General features: G+C 44.7%; 1 protein-coding gene and 1 long non-coding RNA gene across 4 annotated transcripts in view; one reads left to right on the forward strand and one right to left on the reverse strand.

Moving 5' to 3' along the window:
- The window catches only part of IPO4 (importin 4), a 420,928-nt gene that overhangs the window by 102,331 nt on the left and 291,347 nt on the right, over positions 1 to 27,250 (forward strand). For 2 of the 3 annotated variants that reach the window (XM_073575360.1, XM_073575362.1), the window contains exons 9-10: positions 5,077 to 5,160; positions 7,845 to 8,012. In XM_073575360.1, coding sequence (XP_073431461.1) covers positions 5,077 to 5,160; positions 7,845 to 8,012 — 252 coding nt within the window. The remainder of the gene's footprint in view (positions 1 to 5,076; positions 5,161 to 7,844; positions 8,013 to 27,250) is intronic. The other variant, XM_073575361.1, reaches the window with a different exon arrangement.
- LOC141089083 (uncharacterized) overlaps positions 1 to 27,250 on the reverse strand; it is a 249,028-nt gene that overhangs the window by 24,294 nt on the left and 197,484 nt on the right. The window contains exon 2 of the long non-coding RNA XR_012232170.1: positions 7,837 to 7,932. This is a non-coding gene — a long non-coding RNA (uncharacterized lncRNA). The remainder of the gene's footprint in view (positions 1 to 7,836; positions 7,933 to 27,250) is intronic.

A 27,250-nucleotide genomic window follows, 5' to 3' on the forward strand; every position in this document is an offset into this window, starting at 1 on the left:
GTGCGTTTGGCGCGCACCGTCAAAAGGGCGCAGCGCACGCTAAATTCTACTAGCGCACGGTCTGCGCACCCTATGCTAAAGATAGGGTGTGCAGATCGCATGCAGCCGTGTGCGATACTAGGCGGAGATGACCGGAGGGGGCGGGGCTTAGCGGCGGCGTGCGCTGCTGGCAAAAAACGCTAGTATGAAACTAGCCTTAGCCACCAGAAATATTTGGACAGTGACACAAGTTTTGGCATTTTAGCTGTTCACCAAAACACATTCAAGATACTATTATAGGCTTAAGATGCAGACTCTCAGCTTTTATTTGAGGGTAGTAACATCCTAATTGGAGTAGGGGGTTTAGGAATCACATCTCTTTAATATGAACAGTTAAACCTTTCCCGTTTTAGGCCAGTTAGGATTACCATAACTATTATTTGCCAAATGCCAAGTGATGAGAGAGCGAGAATGTATTATTGCTTACTGCAAAGTCAAAAGTTTATATACACTAATATTACTATGCCTTTTAAACAATTCTGGACTGTCTATGTGATGATGTCATGTGTTTGGAAGCTTCTGAGTTACTAGAGACACACCTGTGGATGTATTTTAATACACACCTGAACACACTTCTTCTTTGAGTAGCATCATGGGAAAGTCTCAATAAAACAGCCAATTTATCAGTAAGAGAGTTGTGGACTTGCACAATTTTGGCTCATCCTTGGATACAATTTCAAGATACCTGAAGGTGCCTTGTTCATCTGTACAAACAATTACATGCAAGTTCAAATGATTTTAATGTCCAGTCGTCATACCGCTCAGGAAGGAGACAGGTTCTGTGTCCCAAAGATGAACGTGCTTTGGTCCGACATGTGCGTATCAGCCTTAGGACAAATGGCAAAATTCTTTGTGAAGATGTTGGCGGAAGCTGGTAAGATTGGGTGATTAACCACAGTGAAATGAGTACTATATCAACATGGGCTGAAAGCCTACTCTTCCAGGAAGAAGCCATTACTCCAAAACAAACATAAATTAATGTAGATTGATGTTTTCAAATGCACACAGGAACAAAGACCTTAATTTTTGGAGACTTGTCCTGTGGTCTGATGAAACTAAATTTGAACTTTTTGGGCATAATGACCATTGTTACGTTTGGAGGAAAAGGGGAGAAGCTTGGAAGCCTAACAACACCATCCCAAATGTGAAACACTTGGACGGCAGCAACATGTTGTGGGGTTGTTTTGCTGCAGGAGTGACTGGTGCACTTCACAAAATAGATGGCTTCATGAAAAAAGAAGTCTATGTGGCAATACTGAAGCAACATCTCAAGACATCAGCCAGAAAGTTAAAGCTTGGGCGAAATGGGTCTTCCAAATGGACAATGACCCGAATCATACTGCCAAAATGGTAGCAAAGTGGCTTGAGGATAACCAAGTCAATGTTTTAGAGTGGTTATCACAAATCCCTGATCTCAGTCCTATTGAAAATTTTTGGGCAAAGCTGAAAAGGCAGGTGCGAGCAAGGCGACCTACAAACCTGGATCAGTAACACCAGTTTTATCAGGAGGATTGGTCCCAAATTCTGAACATCTATTGTGAGAAGCTTGTGGAAGGATATCCCAAAACATTTGACCCAAGTCATTCAGTTTAAGGGCAATGGCCCAAAATACTAATGAAATGTATGTAAACTTTTGACTTTCAAGTAAGTAATACGTGTTTTAACATATTCGCTCTCTCTCATTATTCTGGCATTTGGCAAATATTAATAATTATGGTAATCCTAATTGGCCTAAAATGAGAAAGGTTTATTCGGATTTCATGTCATATATTGAGTAAAACATGCATATGTGTCTGTAGTGTATGTAAATTTCTAGTTTTAACTGTAATCCTAATTGTCCTAAAATGAGAAAGGTTTATTCGGATTTCATGTCAGATATTGAGAAAAACATGCATATGTGTCTGTAGTGTATGTAAATTTCTAGTTTCAACTGTAGCTATGTCTTTGTAATGGAACCAAAAGTAATTATCCAATTATTTCAAAAGCTCTTTTTTGGGCTGCATTGGCTATTCCCTCGTTAATCCATCATCAATTAAGCAGGTGAAAGGTATGGAGACAATTCCAGGTGTGGCATTTACATTTGAAAACTATTGCTTTGACGTAACAACATGCAATCAAAGGAGATCTCAGTGGAAGAGACATAGACCATCATTAGGCTGAAGAAAAAAAAAAAAAAGGATGAATTCCATCAGAGAGATAGCAGAAATGTTAGGAGTGGCCAAATAAACAGTTTGGAAGATTCTGCAAAGAAAAAAAAAAGAGTACTGGTGAGCATTGGAACTCAAAAAGGCATGGAGATCTACGCAAGACAACACTGATAGATGATCACAGAATGCTTTTCTTGTTGAAGAAAAATCTTTCACAACATCCAACTAAGTGAAGAACACTCTCGAGGAAGTAGGGTATTTCAGTATCTAAGTCTACCATAATGAGAAGACTTCATGAGGGGTTCTTGGGGTTCACCACAAGGTGCAAACCATTAATCAGCCTTAAAAAATAGAAAGGCCAACTTAGACGTTGTCAAAAAACATCTAAAGATGCCAGCCCAGTACTGGAAAAGCATTGTTTGGACAGATAAAACTAAGATCAACTTGTGCCAGAATGATGAGAAGAAGAAAAAATGGAGTAGACTTTGAATGACTCACGATCCAAAGCACACCACCACCTCTGTTAAACAAGTTGGAGGCATTGTGATTACATGGGCATGAGTGGCTTCAAATAGCACTGGATCATATTAGGGTTTATTGATGAGATGACTGAAGACAGAAGCAGCCTGATGAATCCTGAAGTGTACAGGGCTATACTTTTTGCTCAGAATCCATCAATTGCTTCAGGGTTGATTGGACGGCTCTTCACAATACAGATGACAATGACCCAAAACATACTGCGAAAACAACCCAGGAGTTTTTTAAGGCAAATAAGTAAAATATTCAGCAATGGCTGAATCAGTCATCTGATCTCAATGCCATCGAGCATGATTTTTACATGCTTAAGACAAAACTTAAGGCAGAAAGACCCATATACAAGCAACAATCGAAGTCAGCTGCAGTAAAGGCCGGCAAAGCATCACAAAGGAGGAAACCCAGCGTTTGGTGACGTCAATGGATTCAGACTTAAGTCATTGCCTGCGAAGGATTCTCCGCAAACTATTAAAATTAACAGTTTATTTATGGTAAAGTTTACTTATCCAATTACTTTTAAATTTTGAGGAGATTGTGCAGGAAAATGGTTGCAATTCCTAAACTTTTCATAGGATATCTTTGTTCAACCGCTTTAATTAAACCTGAAAGTCTAAACTTTAGTTGCATCTGCATTGTTTCATTTTAAATAAAAATAGTGGAACGCAGAACCTAAACCACAAAGATTTGGTCACCGTCCAAATATTTCTGGAAAAAATACAGTTGTTTCAGCATAAAATTGACCGTTTAAGTGTAGTACTTGGAATGTATGGTAATTTGTCGTGCTAATAAACCCTATGGACTCATTTTGAATGTAGCTATCATAATCTGCGTGCTATTCATAGATAAAAACTTGATGGGAATGACCCTTAAGGGGAACCTGTCAACAGAAATCACGCTATTAACCTGTAGATATGTGCTTAATCTACAGGTTAATAGCGTTATTATGCTGTCTGGCGCCTCCATGCAGCGGACAGCAAATGAGCTTTATTTTTCCCTCCAGCATTCTTTTTTCAGTCATGGAGGCGGGGACGCCATGGGTTCAGCCACGCTGTGAGTATACAGAGCGGCTGTTGTAACCGTGCCCCGACCCTGACTGACACTGGCTCTGCATTGAGGCCAGCTCTCAGTCAGGTCAGGAGGTACGGTTACAGCGGCCGCTCTGAGAGCGGTGACTGAACCCACTGCGCCCCCACCTCCATGACTGAAAAATAAATGCTGGCAGGGAAAATAAATTTCATTTTCTCCCCACTGCATTTGGCTGCGTGCAGGCGCTGTTACCTGTTACCATTCAGATTAGCCGCATGTCTGCAGTTTAATAGTGTTCTTTCTCTGGTGACAGGTTCCCTTTAAATGTGACTTTGCTCTTTTTTTTCTTTTCACAATCAAAAGGCAAATACAGTCATGGGGTCAAACACCAAGTAAAAACAACTTTATTGGTATATAAAAAATTGTACAGACAAACATGCACAGAAAAGGGCTAGAAGATGGAAAATGGTTATAACAACCACACACAGGAGGCCCAAGGTAGGTATGTCACAAGGGAGTTTAAATAAACATTAGAGTATTGTAAACATATCGATCACTCATAATATCATGCCTAATGGCAATACATTGCAGGGTACCAATTCAGGCAAATATGCCATGACCAAAAACCGGGTCACGTCCATCAAACAGGTTAATACCACTAGTGACGCATCAAATAGTGAAAGTATACAGGTACCTTGTAAACAAGAGAGCGACCCTCCCGGACAGACCTACCAACTCCGACGCGCGTTTCGGCGTGCCTTCATCAGGGGGCCCTGATGAAGGCACGCCGAAATGCGTGTCGGGGTTGGTAGGTCTGTCCGGGAGGGTCGCTCTCTTGTTTACAAGGTACCTGTATACTTTCACTATTTGATGCGTCACTAGTGGTATTAACCTGTTTGATGGACGTGACCCTGTTTTTGGTCATGGCATATTTGCCTGAATTGGTACCCTGTAATGTATTGCCATTAGGCATGGTATTATGAGTGATTGATATGTTTACAATATTCTAATGTTTATTTAAACTCCCTTGTGACATACCTACCTTGGGCCTCCTGTGTGTGGTTGTTATAACCATTTTCCATCTTCTAGCCCTTTTCTGTTCATGTTTGTCTGTACAATTTTTTATATACCAATAACGTTGTTTTTACTTGGTGTTTGACCCCATGACTGTATTTGCCTTTTGATTGTGAGTCTAATATTGCAGTTGGTCTTCTACTGTCCCTAATTGTGGTGGATATGTGAGATTGTGGCTGTGTCCATTACAAAATTTCTATTTTTCTCCATCCACTATGTTCATTGGACTATTCTTATATCTTTTTTTCTTTTGCAGATCGCCGTAAACACATCACTGTCTGATAACCTCCGTGTGAAATCCCTTTACTGTATTCGCTCCCTCATCAAACTGAAAAGCAAAGTGAGTTGTATTCTGTTTGAATGACTTCCATTACATTAGTTAGGGAATGGCAACCATATTAAATGGGAAATTGGCAAGTACTTTGTCTTATTCCCATGCATATGGTAATATATTAGTCGTCTTCATTCCAACAGTCTGCAAGTTACAGAGGACACTTACCATAGTTTGCAAACATCTGTAAGCTGTTTACATTGTTCACACAGGGTTTGTTTTCAATACCGCTTCATAACCTAGTTAAAGGTACTGTTACACTAAGCGATATCGCTAGCAATATCACTATAACTTGTGACGTTATAGCGATATTGCTAGCGACATCGCTGTGTCTGATACTTACCTACGACCCGTTCCCCCGCTCGTTATCGCTGATCGCGCGAGAACGTTCAGGACGGCTTCTCGTCGTCAGCTTCCTGCGGCGCTTCCTGTGAAGAGACGAGCGACGAGCATGGAGCCGGGCGGGAGGACGCAGGATCGCCTAGTGTGACAGGTAAGTAGCGACCCCCGTCCCCAGCGATGTCGCTGGTGAGATCTGCCTGTGTGGCAGCTCACTAGCGACCACTTAGCGATGTACCAGCGATCCTGACCACGTCATATCGCTGGTCGGGATCGCTGGTACATCGCTAAGTATGACAGTACCTTTAATGTAAAAGGAAAGACCATTGGCGATCAGTAGACTTGATCTATTGTTTATTTTCTTATTATTGTATCAAATTGACAGCAAACAGACTGGCAAGAGACACATTGCTCAAATCAGGAACTTGGCCCCTGCATCAAGGTCTTTTCATATTAAACTGTTCCAAATTATTATGCAAAAAGAGTTTAGGAGTGATAAGGTTAGAACTTTTTTGTTTGTCATTTAAACTCATTGATGGTGATGTGTGTCAGGGCTCTTTATATCACTGAAAGCAATTGCAGATACCTGTGCAAAGTAGTTTGGCAGGTGTGTCCAAATAAAGGCAAGACTACTTAAGAAGGCTGTTCCACATTATTAAGCAGCCTACATTTTTTGCCAAAATGGGAAAGAAAAAGGATGTGTCGGCTGCTGAGAAGCAACAAATTGTGGAGTATTTAGGTCAAGGCATGACTACAATCAACATTGCCAAGACACTTCATCGTGATAATCGCGCAATCAAGAAGTATGTAGCTGATTCCCAGCACACACGTGAGCGTGCTAAGGAAAAATTGAGGACTCTTTCCAACAGGCAATTGCGTCAGGTTAAAAGAGCAGCTGCAAAAATGCCTTGTCATAGCAGCAGACAAGTTTTTGAAGCTGCTGGTTCCTCCAACGTCCCCCGAACAACAAGATGTAGGGTCCTTCAGAGGTTTGCAGCTGTGCGTAAGCCATCATGTCGACCACCTCTATCCACTGCACACAAGCAGAAACGGTTCCAGTGGGCCAAACGATACATGAAGACTGACTTCCAAACTGTTTTGTTCACCGATGAGTGCTGTGCAACGCTCGATGGTCCAGATGGATGGAGTGGAGGATGGCTGGTTGATGGACACCCCATGAAAACACGGCTAAGGCGCCAACAAGGAGGAGGTGGAGTAATGTTTTGGGCTGGAATCATGGGGAGAGAGATTGTTGGCCCCTTTAGGATCCCTGAAGGGGTAAAGATGAACGCCATAATCTATGTGGAGTTTCTAAAACAGCACTTCCTGCCATGGTTCAAGAGGAAGAACCGTGCTTTCCGCAGCAAGATCATTTTCATGCATGATAATGCACCGTCTCATGCTGCAAATCACACATCTGCATCTCTGGCTGCTATGGGCATAAAAGAGGACAAACTTATGGTGTGGCCACCATCTTCCCCTGACCTCAACCCCATTGACAACCTCTGGAACATCATCAAAAAGGAGTGTCTATGATGGCGGGAGGCAGTTCACATCTAAGCAACAGCTCTGGAAGGGTATTCTATCCATATGCAAAACAATTGAAGCACAAACCATCCAAAAACTGACAAATTCAATGGACCAGAGAGTTCAGAAGCTTCTTTCCAACAAGGGGTCCTATATGCAAATGTAACATCACCTAGAATAAAGTTTTGACTTGAAAACTGTTTGATTTCATTTTGTAATAAGCTGATAATACTTATAATTTCACAATTGACCATGTTTTTGTTCAAAATAAAAATAAAAAGGTTGAAAACTCTGCTGTGCATAATAATTTGGAACATGCATTTTGAGTGTTTCTTATTTTTAAAAATATACTGTTTCCATAGGCAGTTTGTTCAAAAACATTGCATTTATACTAGAATAGTAGATGACTGGAAAATAACAATGACTGCAATTCATATAGGTAATTTAGAAAAAATATGAGGAAATATTTTTTGCATAATAATTTGGAACACAGTGTAGAGTAAAAATCTGGTAACTGATTACCTTTAAACCGGTTGGCTTACTGTATTATAAGTAAATTCTGTGTTGATATAGGGAATGTGATGTTTTAGAGATTTGGCTATTAGCCAGAATAAAGAAATTTGGAGAACTTGACATGTGTTATGTAGACATCTAATGATCAATAGGCATTCTTGGAGGTCCTACTTGTGGGGAACCCTGGCATACGCTTATCACTTGGAATCCTTTGTAAGAGGAGGCTTGCAAAATGAACAACCTCTTTGAAGATGAGAACCACTATGTTTATCTTAAATTAGATGTCCTTTTAATGTTTCCTGCTACCTTTTTAGTCCATCTTGAAGCAAAAGCTGCTGCCTCAGATTCTCATTGCGATTTTCCCCATCATGTGCGCTGAGCCTCCTGCTGGGCAGTTGGACCCTGAAGATGAAGAAGAGGAGGATGATGAGTTGTTGGAAGAAGCAGCTGAGATACAGTTACCCAAAAACTATGCAGTTCAGGTCCGTCACACAAATACATTCATTTAGAAATCATGGAAATGATATGCACTTTGTACAAAAGTATTGTTGATTTTGCTGACCTTTTAGGCTGTGTGCACACACAGCGTCTGTTTAGCGGTTTTTTTTTAGTGGATTTGTCCATAAATCTGCTATAAAAACGCTAAAAATAAGCTTCCCTTTCATTTCTATGCATTTTGCACTTTTTGTGCATATTGATGGGTTTTTTACCGCGAAAAAACCGCTTCGCGGTAAAAAAAAGCAGCATGCTCATTAATTTCACGGATTTTTCCGCATTTCTGGACATTTCTATGGGTCTGGAACCGCGCGGAAAAAAAGCATAAAAAACGCACTTTTTTTTTGCACAAAAACCGCGCAGAAAAAAACGCGCGGTTTCTGGGAAGGGAGTCCAGTTTTTAAGCAGAAATTTTCTGCTACGTGTGCACATAGCCTTATTTTTTTTTTTCTCCAACAGTGGAAATATATTTAGTTTATAAATTTCAAGGGATGGTCCAATACCTAAAATGTCCTTTTAAAAATCTCTATTCGCTTTACTATAAAATGTCCTACACTTCAACCTACCCTGCTAATTCCTAAATGTGTTTTTTTTCATTTTGTTCCTGTGTCGTTCCGTTTGAGAGGATTCTCAAATGAGGCACTATCAGAAAGCTGGGACTGCACTCACTTCCCTTTTTCGTCTATTGCCCAGCCTGTAATAGGAAGTCATCATGGGGCTGTGCTGCAGTCACCACAGTTTTTTCTCTATCGCTTCATTGGGGGCACAGTAAACCATTGAGTGTGTGCTGCTAACACAAGGCAATAAAAAGTTAGCTCCTCCAGTCCTCGGTATTATACACCGACAAATGGAGCCACCTTTAGTCCAGTTGTAGCTTTGCTTCAGTAAGAGGTGGACATGGTTCTTTCAGTAGATCCACATCTACCCCGGGTTTTCTACATCTTTCAGGAGAGTGGACAGGTGGGGTGAACACTTGGGGGGGGGGGGGGGGGGAGATTCTCAATGCTGCAAAGCCTGCCCCCATCGTGACATTACCGGCCTCCACCTAGAGTCAGTCTCTCTCTTTTTCTCTTTCTCTTTCTCTTTCTCTCTCTCTCTCTCTCTCTCTCTCTCTCTCTCTCTCTCTCTCTCTCTCTCTCTCTCTCTCTCTATATATATATATATATATATATATATATATATATATATATATATATATATATATATATATATAAAAAATGTGTGTGTTATAGGATTTCACATCCGAAACGTTGCCACGCCATTGGGCATTAAAGTTCACTTTTTTTTTTTTTAACTCCATGTGCTGTTTCCCTGTTTTTTTGCTACATATCCTGCTATGCCAATTGAACACTGGTTGGGGAAGCGTGTACTTCAGTAAGGTATTGTGTTGGTGCTGTTCCAGTTTTTTCTTGAGATATATATATATAGATAGATATATATAGATATACTGCTCAAAAAATAAAGGGAACACTTAACCCCTTCATGCCCCAGCCTATTTTGACCTTAATGACCTGGCCATTTTTTGCAATTCTGACCAGTGTCCCTTTATGAGGTAATAACTCAGGAACGCTTCAACAGATCTTAGCGATTCCGAGATTGTTTTTTCGTGACATATTGGGCTTCATGTTAGTGGTAAATTTACAGTTAGGTCCATATATATTTGGACAGACAACATTTTTCTAATTTTGGTTCTAGACAATGCCACAATGAATTTTAAACAAAGTAATTCAGATGCAGTTGAAGTTCAGACTTTCAGCTTTCATTTGAGGGTATCCACATTAAAATTGGATGAAGGGTTTAGGAGTTTCAGCTCCTTAACATGTGCCACCCTGTTTTTAAAGGGACCAAAAGTAATTGGACAGATTAAACAATTGTAAATAAAATGTTCATTTCTAGTACTTGGTTGAAAACCCTTTGTTGGCAATGAGTGCCTGAAGTCTTGAACTTATGGACATCACCAGACGCTGTGTTTCCTCCTTTTTGATGCTCTGCCAGGCCTTCACCGCGGTGGTTTTCAGTTGCTGTTTTTTTGTGGGCCTGTCTGTCTGAAGTTTAGTCTTTAACAAGTGAAATGCATGCTCAATTGGGTTGAGATCAGGTGACTGACTTGGCCATTCAAGAATATTCCACTTCTTTGCTTTAATAAACTCCTGGGTTGCTTTGGCTTTATGTTTTGGGTCATTGTCCATCTGTAGTATGAAACGACGACCAATCAGTTTGGCTGCATTTGGCTGGATCTGAGCACACAGTATGGCTCTGAATACCTCAGAATTCGTTCGGCTGCTTCTGTCCTGTGTCACATCATCAATAAACACTAGTGACCCAGTGCCACTGGTAGCCATGCATGCCCAAGCCATCACACTGCCTCCGCCGTGTTTTACAGATGATGTCGTATGCTTTGGATCATGAGCTGTACCACGCCTTCGCCATACTTTTCTCTTTCCATCATTCTGATAGAGGTTGATCTTGGTTTCATCTGTCCAAAGAATGTTCTTCCAGAACTGTGCTGGCTTTTTTAGATGTTTTTAGCAAAGTCCAGTCTAGCCTTTTGATTCTTGATGCTTTTGAGTGGCTTGCACCATGCAGTGAACCCTCTGTATTTACTTTCATGCAGTCATCTCTTTATGGAAGATTTGGATATTGATACGCCTACCTCCTGGAGAGTGTTGTTCACTTGGTTGGCTGTTGTGAAGGGGTTTCTCTTCACCATGGAGATTATTCCGCGATCATCCACCTCTGTTGTCTTCCGTGGGCGCCCAGGTCTTTCTCCTTCGTCTCATTGGGAGACACAGGTTCTGTGGGTGTATGCTACCGCCATCTGGAGGCTGACACTAAGTAGACAACACAAGGTTAGCTCCTCCTCCGCCGTATACACCCTCGCCCCGATTGCGGGCGGAAACCAGTTTTATGCTTAGTGTCCTTTGGAGGCACACGCATCTGGTTTTCTCCAGACTTTTTTTTTTTTCCTTCTTTGAAACTAAGACAGGGGCGACGGACCCTTTTGAAAGGGTCCGATCTCCCCAAACCAACAAAGGGCGAGCACGTGAGTATCGTCTCCACGTATCCTTTCCCGCACTGTGGGACATATCTGGGCCATTTTCCCCAGACTCTTTTTTTCCCTCTCTTTTGCTATGAAGATAAGACAGGGGTAAAGGATCCTATTGAAAGGGTCCGATTTCCCCAAACCATCAACGGGCGAGCACGTGCGAGTATCCCTCCACGTATCCTCTCCCGCGACGTGGGACTTGAGGCTGGAATTAGCCCTGACCACCCCTAGGTATGGAAACCATGGGCTGTACAGAGGCACAAGACAGTCCGAGCGGCCCCCACTGCTCCACCAACGCTAGACAGTGGTGCTGCAAAGCGGCGGATGGTCCCTCTCCTCAGCCCTGGAAGGAGGACGGAGCTAGTGTGCCTGCACCGTCCTGGATATCACCTCCCTTCCCTCTACCTGATCGGAGAAGTTGTTAGCGTCCAGAGGGCATGGATGGGATGGCCTGGGAGGGCCCTGCGGCGTCAAGAGATCTGGAGCCCTTAGCTTCATGCGGTCAGCATTGCACTGAAAGGGGTTCCAGCGTAGGCCCCCTCCCCTTCCCCTTCCCCACCTGGCGGCGTGACAGACGCCGTGCCTGATGCCACGTACCGACGCCAGCTCCGTCCTTGGTATGCGGCTACCTGCCCGCCCGCGGGCGGACACTAAAAATCCAGGCCGCGGCCTAAAGTCCCGCCCTCCCTGTGCGACGTAACTTCCGGCGGCCCGCCCTCTGGAGCCTGGGCGGGCGCCGGATAAATTGAGCCCCTGGCTTCGCGTCAGGGTAGGCCGCAACCGGGAAAGGACGGTCGGCCCGCCCACAGCAGGAGAGCGCACAGCGGAGAGGGAAGCAGCACGTATGGGGACACAGGACCGGGTAAGTGCGGTCCCGACTGCGAGCGGCCACGCTACCGACAAGCGAGGAGTGCTCTCCTCCCCCCCCCCCCACATCCCCTAGCAAGGCAATATTGAGACCTGGCGGATACAATATGGCTGGGAAAGGGAAAACGCACACGTTTCTATACGCTGCATGCATCTCCTGTCGGGCCTCGTTTCCGCGGGCGCAGAGCAATAAACTGCGACGCCTGCGACTCCGACCGCGCACGAAAGCCCACCCCTGCGACCGAGCCCAGTGATCCAAATCCCCCGGAATGGGCCCTATCACTATCGCAGTCTATGGCATCGCTTACAAAGGCGATCGAGTCTCTTCATGCCCCAGACAGGGGCAAGGATAGTGGCTCACTTATCTGGGAGGGGTCCTCCACCTCACAAGAGCCTCCGATCTGCAAGGGCCGCTCTCATTCCAGGCAGGCGCAAAGGAAACGAACCCACCCGGCGTCTTCCGGCCCATCCGGTGCTTCAGCATCCGTGAGTTCGGCATCATGCTCTCCTTCACCAGTAGTCGAGAGCGGGCAGAGTTCAAATTATGACTCAAAAGAGCCGCTGGACCTAGATACCCCGGGGTGTCGAGAAACAGTTGACAGCCTCATCGAAGCAGTTAATCAAACTCTGGGGGTTGAGGATGACGTCACCTTGGCCTCAGGCCATAAGGTATCCTTTAAGCGGACTAAGCGACCGCATAGAATGTTTGGCACTCACCCAGAGTTTGAGGACATAGTGCAGCGTCACAGGGAACGGCCGGATAGGCGTTTTTCGGGCCAGAAGACGATAGAGGCTAGATATCCGTTTGCCCCGGTGCTCTGTAAGAAATGGGCGGAATCCCCAGTGGTGGATCCACCAGTGTCACGCTTGGCCTCGAAAGCCTTGTTATCTGTACCTAGTGGTTCTTCTATTAAGGACCCTACTGATCGGCTCATAGAGAGTTTGGCTCGCTCAGCTTTTGAAGCGTCAGGATCAGCACTCTCTCCCTCGTTCGTGGCGACGTGAGTAGCCAAGGCCATGATGTCATGGTCAGAGTCATTGAACAAAGTCTTGCAGGATAGAGACCTGCCTACGGAGGTATCAGAAATCGCGAGTCAGGTCTCTATGGCTGGTGACTACTTAATCAACGCTTCCTCGGATGAGGCCAGTTGTGCAGCACTTGTGGCCGCAAACGCGGTAGCCATTAGGAGAGCCCTATGGTTAAGGAAATGGCGGGCAGATTCAATTTCCAAGAAGTCGTTGACTTCCCTGCCTTATCAGGGTGGTCGCCTGTTCGGGGAAAAGTTAGACCAACTCCTCTCCGATGCTACAGGTGGAAAAAGCAGCTTCCTCCCGCAACAAAAGGTCAAACAGCCGTTTCGCCAGGCTCAGGCACGGTTTCGGGCCTTTCGCAACCCCTGTTGGACGGCAGTGGCCAGCTCTGTTGCTCCAACCTGGATAGGGAGCGACAGGTCTCATATAGACCCAACCCATTGGGGAGAATGCGTGCTCGCCAGCCCAGGTCGAGGGGAACCAGGGCCCAGAGATCCTCAGCTAAATGGCTCAGAGCATTTTTTAGGCGACATCAGCAGACTAGGCGGCCGCCTGCTCTACTTTCGCCATGTCTGGGTCGCGGTAGCACGCGACTCATGGGTGGCGGAACTGGTGCCCTCAGGGTACAAGATAGTTTATCAGGTATCCCCCAAAACGATTTTTTCTGTCCCGACTTCCCAAAGTGGAGCCCCGGGCAAGGGCATTGCTAGGGGCCATCAATTCACCCACACAACGGAGTCATTGTTCCCGTGCCAGAGCACGAGAAGACTCAGGGTTTTTATTCCAATCTGTTCGCGGTCCCCAAAAAGGACGGGACAGTCAGGCCAGTTTTGGACCTGAAGCTCCTGAACAAGTTCATCAAGATCAAACATTTCCGAATGGAATCTCTCCATTCAGTTATATCGGCCATGGGGCAAGGAGAATACTTGGCCTCTATCGACATCCAGGATGCCTACCTGCATGTCCTCATTTTTCCCCCCGCATCAAAGGTTTCTACGTTTCACCATCAATGGCCGACATTTCCAATTTGCAGCACTACCCTTCGGGCTAGCCACCGCCCCCAGAGTGTTCACAAAGGTAATAGCAATCGTTATGGCTGTCTTACACTCTCGGGGCATAGTCGTCTTGCCATACTTAGACGACCTCTTGGTGAAGGGCCCCTCGTTTCTGGCATGCGAGGAGAATGTCAGCATTACGCTGGATACCCTCTCCCGCTTAGGGTGGTTGGTCAACAGGAAATTATCATCCCTTGTCTCAACCCAGAGGAGTTCCTTTTTAGGGATCACCTTCGACACCTCCCGAGGGTTGGTAATTCTCCCTCAAGACAAAGTCCTAGCGCTCCGGCAAGGAGTCCAGAAGCTTCTACAGCCAGTCCCGCACACCATTCGGTTTGGGATGAGGGTACTAGGGAAGATGGTGGCAGCAATGGAAGCGATTCCGTTTGCCCAATTTCAACTTCGCCCCCTACAGCATGCCCTCTTGTCAAGTTGGGACAAGAACCCGTTCACGCTCGGTCATCAGTGCCGGCTATCCTCTCAGGTCAGACAGTCACTAGAGTGGTGGACGATCAGGTCCTCCCTTCTTCAGGGGAAACCCTTTCCTCCAGATCAGTGGCTAGTGGTCGCAACCGACGCCAGCCTCCTCGGTTGGGGAGGAGTTTTTCGCCACCACACGACCCAGGGGCAATGGTCGCAACAGGAGGCACGCCTCTGTATCAACTTGTTGGAAATACGAGCGGTCCGGCTGGCGCTGCAACATTTTCAGCACCTTCTAGCAGGACGTCCCGTTCGGATTCAGTCGGACAACTCCAAGGCGTTGGCTTACGAAAATCATCAAGGGGGCACTCGCAGCAGGGCAACCATGCGCGAGGTGGGACACGTGCTTCACTGGGCCGAGAGGAACCATTCGGTAATATCGGCGGTCCACATGCCGGGCGTGGAAAATTTTGCGGCGGACTTCCTCAGCCAGCAAGGTGTCACGTCTGGGGAATAGTCTCTGCACCCCGAGGTCTTCCAGCAGATTTACCAATGGTGGGGAACACCGGATGTGGATCTGATGACCTCCAGGGTGAACGCCAAGGTGTTCGTCGCTCGGTCTCGGGACCCGCGAGCAATCGCTGTGGATGCGTTGGTTCTGCCATGGAACCAGTTTCCCCTTCCATACTGGTTTCCCCTGCTGCCACTACTTCCGAGGTTCATCAAGAAGATCAAAACATAAGGGGTTCCAGCGATTCTGCTGGCCCCAGACTGGCCTCGTCGAGCTTGGTTTGCAATTCTAGTGCAGCTCCTTGCCGACGTTCCATGGCGACTGCCAGAGCGCCCAGATCTACTGTCCCAGGGCCCGATCTTCCACCCGAACTCAGGGCCCTGTGTTTGACGGCATGGCCGTTGAATCTTGGATTCTGACCCAGGCGGGGTTTGGGCGCAAGGTGGTCGCTACTATGGTTAGCGCCCGGAAGCCTACCTCGGCGAGAATTTATCATCACACCTGAAAAGTCTTCTTTGCTTGGTGTCGAAATCGTTGATTTTCTCCACTGACATTCTCTATCCCCAACATCTTGGCCTTTCTCCAGTCAGGCCTAGACTCAGGATTGGCCCCGAGCTCCCTTAGGAGACAGATATCGGCGTTGTCCATTTCCAGCGAAAAATTGCTACCAATATGCAGGTGAGGACTTTCATCCAGGGAGTCTCCCACTTGGTACCGCCCTATAGGGCGCCCCTGGACACCTGGGACCTTAACCTGCTCCTGAGTGTTCTGCAAGAACCTCCATTTGAACCACTAAAAGATATTTCTTTGACGTACCTTTCCTGGAAGGTGGTATTCTTGGTAGCCATAACTTCCATTAGGCGAGTCTCGGAGTTGGCGGCCCTATCTTGCCGAGCACCGTTTCTCGCCTTCTACAAGGATAAGGTGGTGCTTAGACCAGCTCCCCCCTTTCTGCCGAAAGTCGTTTCCTCATTCCACATTAATGAGGATATTGTCTTGCCCTCGTTTTGGCCAGCGCGTGGAAAAAGCTCTTCACACGTTAGACCTGGTGAGAGCACTCAGGAGGTACGTGTCACGGACGGCACCCTTTCCTCAGACGGACACGCTGCTCGTACTCCCCGAGGGGCGCAGGAAGGGACTCGCAGCCTGAAAATCAACCATACCCAGATGGGCCCGTCTAACTATTCAGAAAGCCTACCGCATCGGGGGCGCCGGATCCAGCAGGGATCAGAGCACACTCCACTCGGGCAGTGGGCGCTTCGGCACCAGGCTTCGATGGAACAGGTGTGCAAGGCAGCAACCTGGTCCAGCCTGCACACATTTACTAAACATTATAATGTCCATACTCAGGCTTCGTCAGATGCGAGCCTAGGTAGAAGGATTCTCCAAGCAGCGGTGGCGCACCTTTAGACATGAGGTGCATGTAGCTTGGATTGGTGAGTCAACTTCCTACCCAGGGACTGCTTTAGGACGTCCCACAGTACCTGTTTCTCCCAATGAGACGAAGAAGAAACATGGATTTTTGTGATAACTCACCGTAAAATCCTTTTCTCCGAGACGCTCATAGGGGGACTCAGCACCCACCCTGTTAGCCAAGTTGGCTCTTGTTTGTTTAATTAATGTGCATTTTTTTTATTAATATCAGGGTGGTTCTTTTCCAGACATATTGTTATCTGCATTAAGGCTGTGTGCCCACGATGCGATTTTTAAGCGTTTTTGCCGCGATTTTCGGCGCGAAAACGTTTAAAAATCGTGTACAGAACGCACCCCATGCATTCCTATGGCATTCCGCACAAGCTGTGCTAATGCTGCGCTTTTTTCCGCGGCGGAATCGCATCGCGGAAAAAATCGCAGCATGATCATTCTTTTGTGAGGAATCGCAAAGAATTGCCGCGATTCCGCACCCATAGGAATGCATGAGAACCGCTTACTTCCCGCATGTGGCTATGCCCACCATGCGGAAAGTTAAGCGTCTCATGTGCGGTTGGTACCCACGGTGTGGAGGAGAGGAGACTGTTCTCCATGCCCTGGGTACCATACCCCTGTAAAATAAAAAATAAAAAATCGGGGTATATTTACCTTCCGACGTCCCGCGCTGCATTCCCGGCCTAAGCGTTCCCAGTAATGCCTTGCGGCAAGGTCCTGTGATGACGTAGTCTCGCGTGACTCTAGCGGTCTCGCGAGATCGCTATAGTAACGCGAGACCAACGTCATCACAGGTCTCGCAAGGCATTACTGGGAACGCTGAGGCCCGGGATGGCAGCGCGGGACGTCGGAAGGTAAATATACCCCCATTTTTTTATCATTTTTAACATTTTATCTTTTACTATTGATGCCGCATAGGCGTCCTCAATAGTAAAAAGCTGCTCACACTTGTCACACTGTTTGACGAGTGTGACCAACCTGTCAATCACTTTCCAAGCGATGCTTCAAATCGCTTGGAAAGTGCTTGAGAATATCGCGGCAAAATCGCGAACAGAATCGCGGTGAAATCGCGCGGAAAAAAACACGCGATTTCCGGGAAGGAGTCCGGTTTTCAGTGTGAGTTTTAACACGCAATGTGGGCACATAGCCTTAGGCTGATTTTCGTTATTCTCCTACTGCTTTTGCACTAAACTGGTTTCCGCCCGCAATCAGGCGAGGGTGTATACGGCGGAGGAGGAGCTAACCTTGTGTTGTCTACTTAGTGTCAGCCTCCAGATGGCGGTGGCATACACCCACAGTACCTGTGTCCCCCAATGAGCGTCTCGGAGAAAAGGATTTTACGGTGAGTTATCACAAAAATCCATGTTTTTGCATTGATGAGTTCACCAGTGCTTTCTTTCTTCCTCAGGATGTACCAAACTGTAGATTTTGCCACTCCTAATGTAGCAATTTCTCAGATGGGTTTTTTCTGTTTTTGCAGCTTAAGGATGGCTTGTTTCACCTGCATGGAGAGTTCCTTTGACTGCATGTTTCCTTCCAATTGCAAGCACCACACCTCAAATCAACTCCAGGCCTTTTATCTGCTTAATTGAGATTGACATAACGAAAGGATTGTTCACACCTGTCCATGAAATAGCCTTGGAGTCAATTGTCCAATTACTTTTGGTCCCTTTAAAAACAGGGTGGCACATGTTAAGGAGCTGAAACTCCTAATCCCTTCATTCAATTTTAATGTGGATACCCTCAAATGAAAGCTGAAAGTCTGAACTTCAACTGCATCTGAATTGTTTTGTTTAAAATTCATTGTGGTAATGTCTAGAACCAAAATTAGAAAAATGTTGTCTCTGTCCAAATAAATATAGACCTAACTGTAAGTCAATAGTTTTTGCGTTTGTGGAAAAAAAACGGAAATTTGGCGAGAAGTTTGAAAATTTTGCAATTTTTAAATTTTGATTTTTTATTCTGTTAAACCAGAGAGTTATGTGACACTAAATGGTTAATAAATAACATTTTCCACATATCTACTTTACATCAGCACAATTTTGGAAACAAAATTTTTTTTTGTTAGGAAGTTATAAGGGTTAAGAGTTGACCAGCGATCTCTCATTTTTACAACAAAATTTACAAAACCATTTTTTTTAGGGGCCACCTCACATTTGAAGTCACTATGAGGGGTCTGTATCGTAGAAAATACCCAAAAGTAACACCATTCCAAAAACTGCACCCCTCAAGATACTCAAAACTACATTCAAGAAGATTAATACCCCTTCAGGTGCTTCACAGGAACTAAAACAAAGTGGAAGGAAAAAATAGACATTTTAATTTTTCCAACAAAAATTTCATTTTAGCCTCAATTCTTTCATTTTCACATGGGCAACAGGATAAAATGGATCCTAAAATTTGTTGGGCAATTTCTCCTGGGTACACCGATACCTCATATGTGGTCATAAACCACTGTTTGGGGGCACGGCAGGGCCCAGAAGGGAAGGAGCACCATTTGACTTTTTGAATGGAAAATATGCTGGAATATTTAGCGGTTGCCTTCTCGTGTTTGGAAAGTCCCTGTGTGCCTAAACATTGGAGCTCCCCAACAAGTGACCCCATTTTGGAAACTAGATCCCCCCAAGGAACTTATCTAGATGTGTGGAGAGCACTCTGAAGCCCCAAGTGCTTCACAGAAGCACTTATAACGCAGATCCGTGAAAATAAAAAATCATTTTTTTTCATCAAAAATAATTTTTTAGCCTGCAATTTTTTATTTTCACAAGGGTAACAGGAGAAATTGGACCCCAAAAATTGCTGTCCAGTTTGTCCTGAGTACGCTGGTACCCCATATGTGGGGAGGAACCACTGTTTGGGCACACGTCGGGGCTTGGAAGGGAAGTAGTGACGTTTTGAAATGCAGACTTTGATATAATGGTCTGCGGGCGTCATGATACGTTTGCAGAGCCCCTGATGTGCCTAAACAGTAGAAACCCCCCACAAGTGACCCCATTTTGGAAACTAGACCCCCCCCCAAGGAACTTATCTAGATGTGTGGTGAGCACTTTGAACCCCCAAGTGCTTCACAGAAGTTTATAACGCAGAGCCGTGAAAATAAAAAAATCATTTTTTTTTCCACAAAAATAAGTTTTTAGCCCCCAATTTTTTATTTTCCCAAGGGTAACAGGAGAAATTGGAACCCAAAGTTGTTGTGCAATTTTTCCTGAGTACGCTGACACCCCATATGTTGGGGTAAACCACTATTTGGGCACACGTCGGGGCTTGGAAGGGAGGGATCACCGTTTGATTTTTTTTGAACGCAAAAGTGGCTGGAATCAATGGTGGCGCCATGTTGCGTTTGGAGACCCCCTGATGTGCCTAAACAGTGGAACCCCTCAATTCTAACTCCAACCCTAACTCACCCCTAACCCTAATGTAAACCCTAACCATAACCCTAACACACCCCTAACCCTAATCTTAAGCCTAATTCCAACCCTAATCTTAAGCCTAATTCCAACCCTAACCCTAATTCCAACCCTAATTCTAACCCTAATGGAAAAATAAAAATATTTTTTCTTTATTTCATTATTTGTCCCTACCTACGGGGATGATAAAGGGGGGTATTTACAATTTTTTTTATTTTGATCACTGTGATAGGGTTTATCGCAGTGATCAAAATGTACCTAGAATGATTGAATGAATCTGCTGGTCGGCAGATTCGGCAGGTGCACTGTGCATGCGCCCGCCATTTTAGAAGATGGCGCCCATGGACGATGCAGGAGGGACACCGGGACTCAGGAAGTACACGGGGAGGGGGGGAAGGGGAGGGATCGAAAGGCGGGGGAGCAGAGGGCAGGCGTCATGGGTCGTAATGGCACAGATTTTCATGACACCTACGTAGGCGTCATGGGTCGGGAAGGGGTTAAACAGAATATAACTCACAAGTAAATCAAACTGTGAAATGAAACTGTGCACTTAGGAAGCAACACTGATTGACAGTATTCCACATGCTGTTGTGCAAATGGAATAGACAACAGATGGAAATTATTCGCTATTATCAAGACACACTCAATAAAGGAATGGTTCTGCAGGCAGGTACTACAGACCACATCTCCGTACCAATGCTTTCTGGCTGATGTTTTGGTCACTTTTGAATGTTGGTTGTGCTTTCACACTCGTGATAGCATGAGACGGACTATACAAGCCACACAAGTTTCTCAGGTAGTGCTGCTCATCCAGGATGGCACATCAATGCGAACTGTGGCAAAAAGGTTTTCTGTGCCTGTCAGCGTAGTGTCCAGAGGCGCTACCAGGAGACAGGTCAGTACACCAGGAGACGTGGAGGGGGCTGTAGGAGGGCAACAACCCAGCAGAACCTCTGCCTTTGTGCAAAGAGGAGCACTGCCAGAGTCCTGCAAAATCACCTCCAGCAGACCACAAATGTGCATGTGTCTGCACAAACTGTTAGAAACCGACTCCATGAGGATTTTCATGAGGGCCCGACGTCCACAGATGGGGGTTGTGCTCACAGCCCAACACCGTGCAGGACGCTTGGCATTTGCCACAGAACACCAGGATTGGTAAATTCGACACTGGCGCCCTGTGCTTTTCACAGATGAAAGCAGGTTCACACTGAACACATGTGACAGATGTGACAGAGTCTGGAGATGCCGTGGAGAGCGATCTGCTGCCTGCAACATCCTTCAGCATGACCGGTTTGGCAGTGGGTCTGTAATGGTGTGGGGTGGCATTTCTTTAGAGGGTTGCACAGCCCTCCATGTGCTCGCCAGAGGTAGCCTGACTGCCATTAGGTTCTGAGATGAGATCCTCAGACCCCTTGTGAGACCTTATGCTGGTGTGGTTGGCCCTGGGTTCCTCCTAATTCAGGACAATGCCAGATCTCATGTGGCTAGAGTGTGTCAGCAGTTCTTGCAAGATGAAGGCATTGAAGCTATGGACTGGTCCACCCTTTCCCCAGACCTGAATCCGATTGAGCATATCTGGGACATCATGTCTCGCTCCATCCACCAACGTCACATTGCACCACTGACTGTCCAGGAGTTGACGGATGCTTTAGTCCAGGTCTGGGAGGATATCCCTCAGGAGACAATTCGCTGCTTCATCAGGAGCATGCCCAGGCGTTGTACAGTAAGGAGGTCATACAGGCACGTGGAGGCCACAGACCATACTGAGCTTCATTTTGACTTGTTTTAAGGACATTACATTCCACTTTAATTTTGTGTGTGACTCCAAATCCAGGTATCTATTGGTTAATAAATTTGATTTCCATTTGATGATTTTTGTGTTATTTTGCTGTCCGCACATTCAACTTTGTACAGAACAAAGTATTCAATGAGAATATTTATTTCTTTCAGATCTAGGATGTATTAGTGTTCAGTTTATTTTTTTAGCAGTGTATTTGATACCTCTGGCAAACAAGACTTAATACTTGGTGGCAAAACCCTTATTGGCAAGCACAGCAGTCAGACTGTTTTTGTAGTTGATGATGAGGTTTGCGCAGATGTCGGGAGGAATTTTGGTGTACTCCTCTTTGCAGATCATCTCTAAATCATTAAGAGTTTGAGGCTGTTGCTTGGCAACTCGGAGCTTCAACTCCCTCCATAAGTTTTCTATGGGTTTTCTAAGGTCTGGAGACTGGCTAGGCCACTCCATGACCTTATTGTGCTTCTTTTTGAGCCACTCCTTTGTTGCTTTGGCTCTATGTTTTGGGTCATTGTCTTGCTGGAAGACCCAACCACGACCCATTTTTAATGTCCTGGCGGAGGGAAAGAGGTTGTTACTCAGGATTTTATGGAACATGGCTCCATCCATTCTCCCATTGATGCAGTGAAGTAGTCCTGTTCCCTTAGCAGAGAAACACCCCCAAAACATAACGTTTCCACCTCCATGCTTGTCAGTGGGGACCGTTAGGCAACATTTCTCTTCCTCCAAACACAGCGGGTTGAGTTAATGCCAAACACCTCAATTTTTGTCTCATCTGACCACAGCACCTTCTCCCAGTCACTCACATAATCATTGGCAAACTTCAGAAACGCCTGCACATGTGCCTTCTTGAGCAGGGGGACCTTGCGGGCACTGGAGGATTTTAAACTTTTACAGTGTTATGTGTTATCAATTGTTTTCTTGGTGACTGTGGTCCCAGCTGCCTTGAGATCAAGACCGTGTAGTTTTATGCTGTTCTCTCACGTTCCTCATGATCAAGGATACCCAAGGAGGTGAGATTTTGAATGGTGCCCAAGATCGATGTCAATTGACAGTCAATTTGTATTTCTTCCATTTTCTTACTATTGCACCAACAGTTGTCTCCTTCTCACCCATCGTCTTACTTATGGTTTTGTAGCCCATTCCAGCTTTATGCAGGTCTATGATCTTGTTGCTGACATCCCTAGAAAGCTCTTCGGTCTTGTCCATGTTGTAGAGGTTATTCTGTCTGATTACTTGAGTTTGTGGACAGGAGTCTTTTATAAAGGTGACTATGTAAGACAGCTGTCCTTAAAGCAGGTAACGAGTTGATTAGGAGCGTCTAACTGGTCTGTAGGAGCCAGAACTCTTAATGGTTGGTAGGGGATCCAATACTTATTTGTCACTGTTAAATGCAAATAAATTGATATTATTTATACAATGTTATTTTTTGGATTTTATTTTTGATATTCTATCTCTCAATGTTAAAATTAACCTACGCTTAAAATTATAGACTGTTCATGTTTTTTTCAGTGGGCAAACTTACAAATTCAGCAGGTGATCAAATACTTATTTCCCCTACTTTTTGGGGTATCTGCATACTCAGGACAAATTGGAAAACAACCTTTGGGGTCCAATTTCTCTAGTTACCCTTGGTAAAATAGGAAATTGGGGGCTAAAAGATGATTTTTGTGGAAAAATATGATTTTTTATTTGCACGGCTCTTCATTATAAACTTTATTGAAACACTTGGTGGTTCAAACTGCTCACCACACATCAAGATAAGTTCCTTGGGGGGGTTTAGTTTCCAAAATGGGGTCATTTGTGGGGAGGATTCCACTATTTAGGCACATCAGGAGCTCTCCAAATGCGTCATGGCGTCCGATCTCAATCCCAGCCAATTTTACATTGAAAAAGCCAAACGACGCTCCTTGTCTTCCGAGCGCCTAAACAGTGTCTCTCCCCCCATATATTGGGTATAGGCATGTTCAGGAGAAATTGCATTATACATTTTGGGGTTCATTTTTTTACTGTTACCCTTGTGAAAATAAAAAAAATTAGTCTAAAGTTACATTTTAGTGAAAAAAAGTTAAATGTTCATTTTTTTCCCTTCATATACCATTAATTCCTGTGAGGCACCTGAAGGGTTAATAAACTTATTGAATGTAGTTTTGAGCACCTTGAGGGGTGCAGTTTTTAGAATGGTGTCACTTTTGGTTATCTTCTGCCATATAGACCCCTCAAAGTGACTTCAAATGTGAGGTGGTCCCGAAAATAAAATGGTTTTGCAAATTTTGTTGTAAAAATAAGAAATTGCTTGTCAACTTTTAACCCTTATAACTTCCTAACTGGAAAAAATTGTGCTTCCAAAATTGTGCTGGTGTAGAGTAGACATGTGGGAAATGTTATTTATCAACTATTTTGTGTGACATTTTTCTCTGATTTAAGGGCATAACATTTTAAAGTTTGAAAATTGCCAAATTTTTCCAAATTTGCGCCAAATTTTCATTTTTTACATCAATAAACACAAGTTATAGTGAAGAAATTTTACTTCTAATGGGAAGTACAATATGTCACGAAAGAGCAATCTCAAAATCGCCATGATCCGTTTAAGCGTTCCAGAGTTATTACCTCATAAAGTGACAGTGGTCAGAATTGTAAATATTGGCCCGGTCATTAACGCGCAAACCACCTTCTGGGATAAAGTGGTTAAAATGTTACCTGGGGTGAGGAAATCAGGCTTGTGGTTCTTGATTAATCATTGTTAGAAGTTTCCAGTCAATGAGATTCTCATGCTTCAGGGCGGGACTGTAAGCAGAGTCTTATCTTCCTGCTGTAAGCCAGAGAAACCAATGAATGACCTCCCCCCCAGAAGCACAAACAGTGTGTCTCTATGATGAGGAACATGTTTGTGCTTCGGGGTGGCCTCTGGGCAGGTCTTTCCATGGTTTTTCTGGCCTAGAGCAGGAAGATATGACTCCGCCTACAGTCCTGAACAGAGCACAGGCAGATCATTATCTGCAAACTTCTAACACTGATTCTAACACTGATTATACAAGAACCAAAGGATGGATTTCTAAACCCCAGGTAGCATTTTAATCAGTTTAACACTGCCAATCTGACAATGCCTGGAGTTTACTCAGCAAAATCCTGCTGACTGGTTCGCTTTAAAGCTCCACTCCAGCAATGAAAAACAAAATGCTGGAGTGGTGCTTTAACCCCTTTCTGCCATGTGACGTACTATCCCGTCCATGTGCCCTGGGACTTAATTCCCAGGGACGGGAATTAAGGTCAGGTGTCAGCTGATTATCACAGCTGACACCTGGCACTATGTGTCAGGGACCGCCCCCGACACGTTAACACCTTGCACACCGCGATCAAACACGATTGCGGTGTACCCGGGGGTTAAAGGGAAGTATCGGCAGGGAGGGGGCTCCCTCCGTGCTTCCCTGAGCCCCCCACAGCAGTGCAATGTGCAGCGCTGCTGCGGGGGGGCTCCTTCCCTGCAGGTCCCCAGATCCAAGATTGCGACGGGGACCATCGGAGGCCTGCAGGGAGCTGGCTTCCTCAGTGCCTGCAAAGCGCAGGCATGAGGAAGTCTGCTTCAATGCCTGTGACAGATCGCTGATCTGTCACAGCGATCTGTGATGTGACAGATCAGCGATCTGTGATGTGACAGATCAGCGATCTGTCAGATGGCAGTTATGTCCCCCCTGGGACAATTTAATAAAGTGTACAAAAAAAAAAAAAAAAAAAAGTGTAAAAATAATTAAAAAAAAATCGCTAAATAAATTAAAAAAAATAAAATAAATATTCCCTAATAAATTCATTTTTTGGAAATAAAAAAAACAAACAATAAAAGTACACATTTGGTATCACCGCGTCCGTAACGACCCGCCCTTTAAAACTGTCCCATTAGTTAACCCCTTTAACGAACCCCTTAAAAAATAAAAATAAAAAACGAAGCAAAAAATGATTTATTATCCTGCCACCGAACAAAAAGTGCAATAACGCGCGATCAAAAAGACGCATATAAATATCCATGGTACCGCTGAAAGCGTCATATTGTCCCGCAAAAAACGAGCCGCCATACAGCGTCGTCAGCGAAAAAAATAAAGTTATAGCTCGCAGAATAATATATATATTATTTTATATAAAATTGTTTTCATTGCATAAAAGCGCCAAAACATAAAAAAAGACAAATGAGGTATCGCTGTAACCGTACTGACCCGAAGAATAAAACCGCCTTATCAATTTTACTGCACGCGGAACGGTGTAAACGCACCCCCCAAAAGAAATTCTTGAATGCTGTTTTGTTCATTCTGCGTCCCAAAAATCGGAATAAAAAGCGATCAAAAAATGTCACGTGCCCGAAAATGGTACCAATAAAAACGTCAACTCGTCCCGCAAAAAATAAGACCCCACATGACTCTGTGGGTCAAAATATGGAAAAATTATAGCTCTCAATATGTGGTGAATGAAAAACTATTTTTACAATAAAAAGCGTCTTTTAGCGTGTGACAGCTACCAAACATAAAAACCGCCATAAATAGTAAATCACTCCCCCCCCCCGTTATCACCCCCCTAGTTAGGGAAAAATAATAAAATTAAAAAAAGTATGTATTTCCATTTTCCGGCTAGGGCTAGAGTTAGGGCTGAGATTAGGGTTAGAGGTGTGTTGGGATTAGGGTTGGAGTTAGAATTGGGGGGGTTTCCACTGTTTGGGCACATCAGGAGCTCTCCAAACGCAACATGGCGTCTGATCTCAATTCCAGCCAATTCTGAGTTGAAAAAGTCAAATGGTGCTCCTTCCCTTCCAAGCTCTGCCATGCGCCCAAACAGTGTTTTACCCCCACATATTGGGTATCAGCCTACTCAGGACAAATTGCAAAACAACTTTTGGGGTCCAATTTCTCCGGTTACCCTTAGGAAATTAAAAAATTGGGGGCAAAAATATCATTTTTGTGGAAAAAAATGATTTTTTTATTTTCACGCCCGGGCGTTATAAACTTCTGTGAAGCCCTTGTGGGTTCAAAGTTCTCACCACATATCTAGATGAGTTCCTTGGGGGGTCTAGTCTTTAAAATGGTGTCACTTGTGGGGTTTTCCACTGTTTAGGTAGATCAGGGGCTCTCCAAACGTGACATGGCGTCCGATCTGAATTCCAGTCAATTTTGCATTGAAAAAGTCAAACTGCGCTCTTTCACTTCTGAGCTCTGCCATGCACCGAAACAGTGGTTCCCCCCCACATATCAGGTATCAGCGTACTCAGGAGAAATTGCAGTCCAATTTCTCCTTTTACTGTTGGTAAAGTAAAAAAAATTGAACCTGAAGTATTTTTTTGTGAAAAAAATTTAAATGTTCATTTTTTTTTTTTTGAATATTCAAAAAATTCCTGTGAAGCACCTGAAGGGTTAATAAACTTCTTGAATGTGGTTTTGAGCCCCTTAAGGGGTGCAGTTTTTAGAATGGTGTCACTTTGGGGTATTTTCTATCATATAGACCCCTCAAAATGGCTTCAAATGTGATGTGGTCCGTAAAAATAAAATGGTGTTGCAAAAATGAGAAATCGCTGGTCAACTTTTAACCCTTATAACTTCCTAACAAAAAAAAAATTTTGGTTCCAAAATTGTGCTGATGTAAAGTAAATATGTGGGAAATGTTACTTGTGTGCCGTATCTCTGT

Source organism: Dendrobates tinctorius, unplaced genomic scaffold, assembly GCF_039654945.1.
Source record: "Dendrobates tinctorius isolate UK_male_01 unplaced genomic scaffold, ASM3965494v1 ptg000044l, whole genome shotgun sequence".
Lineage (NCBI taxonomy): Eukaryota > Metazoa > Chordata > Amphibia > Anura > Dendrobatidae > Dendrobates > Dendrobates tinctorius.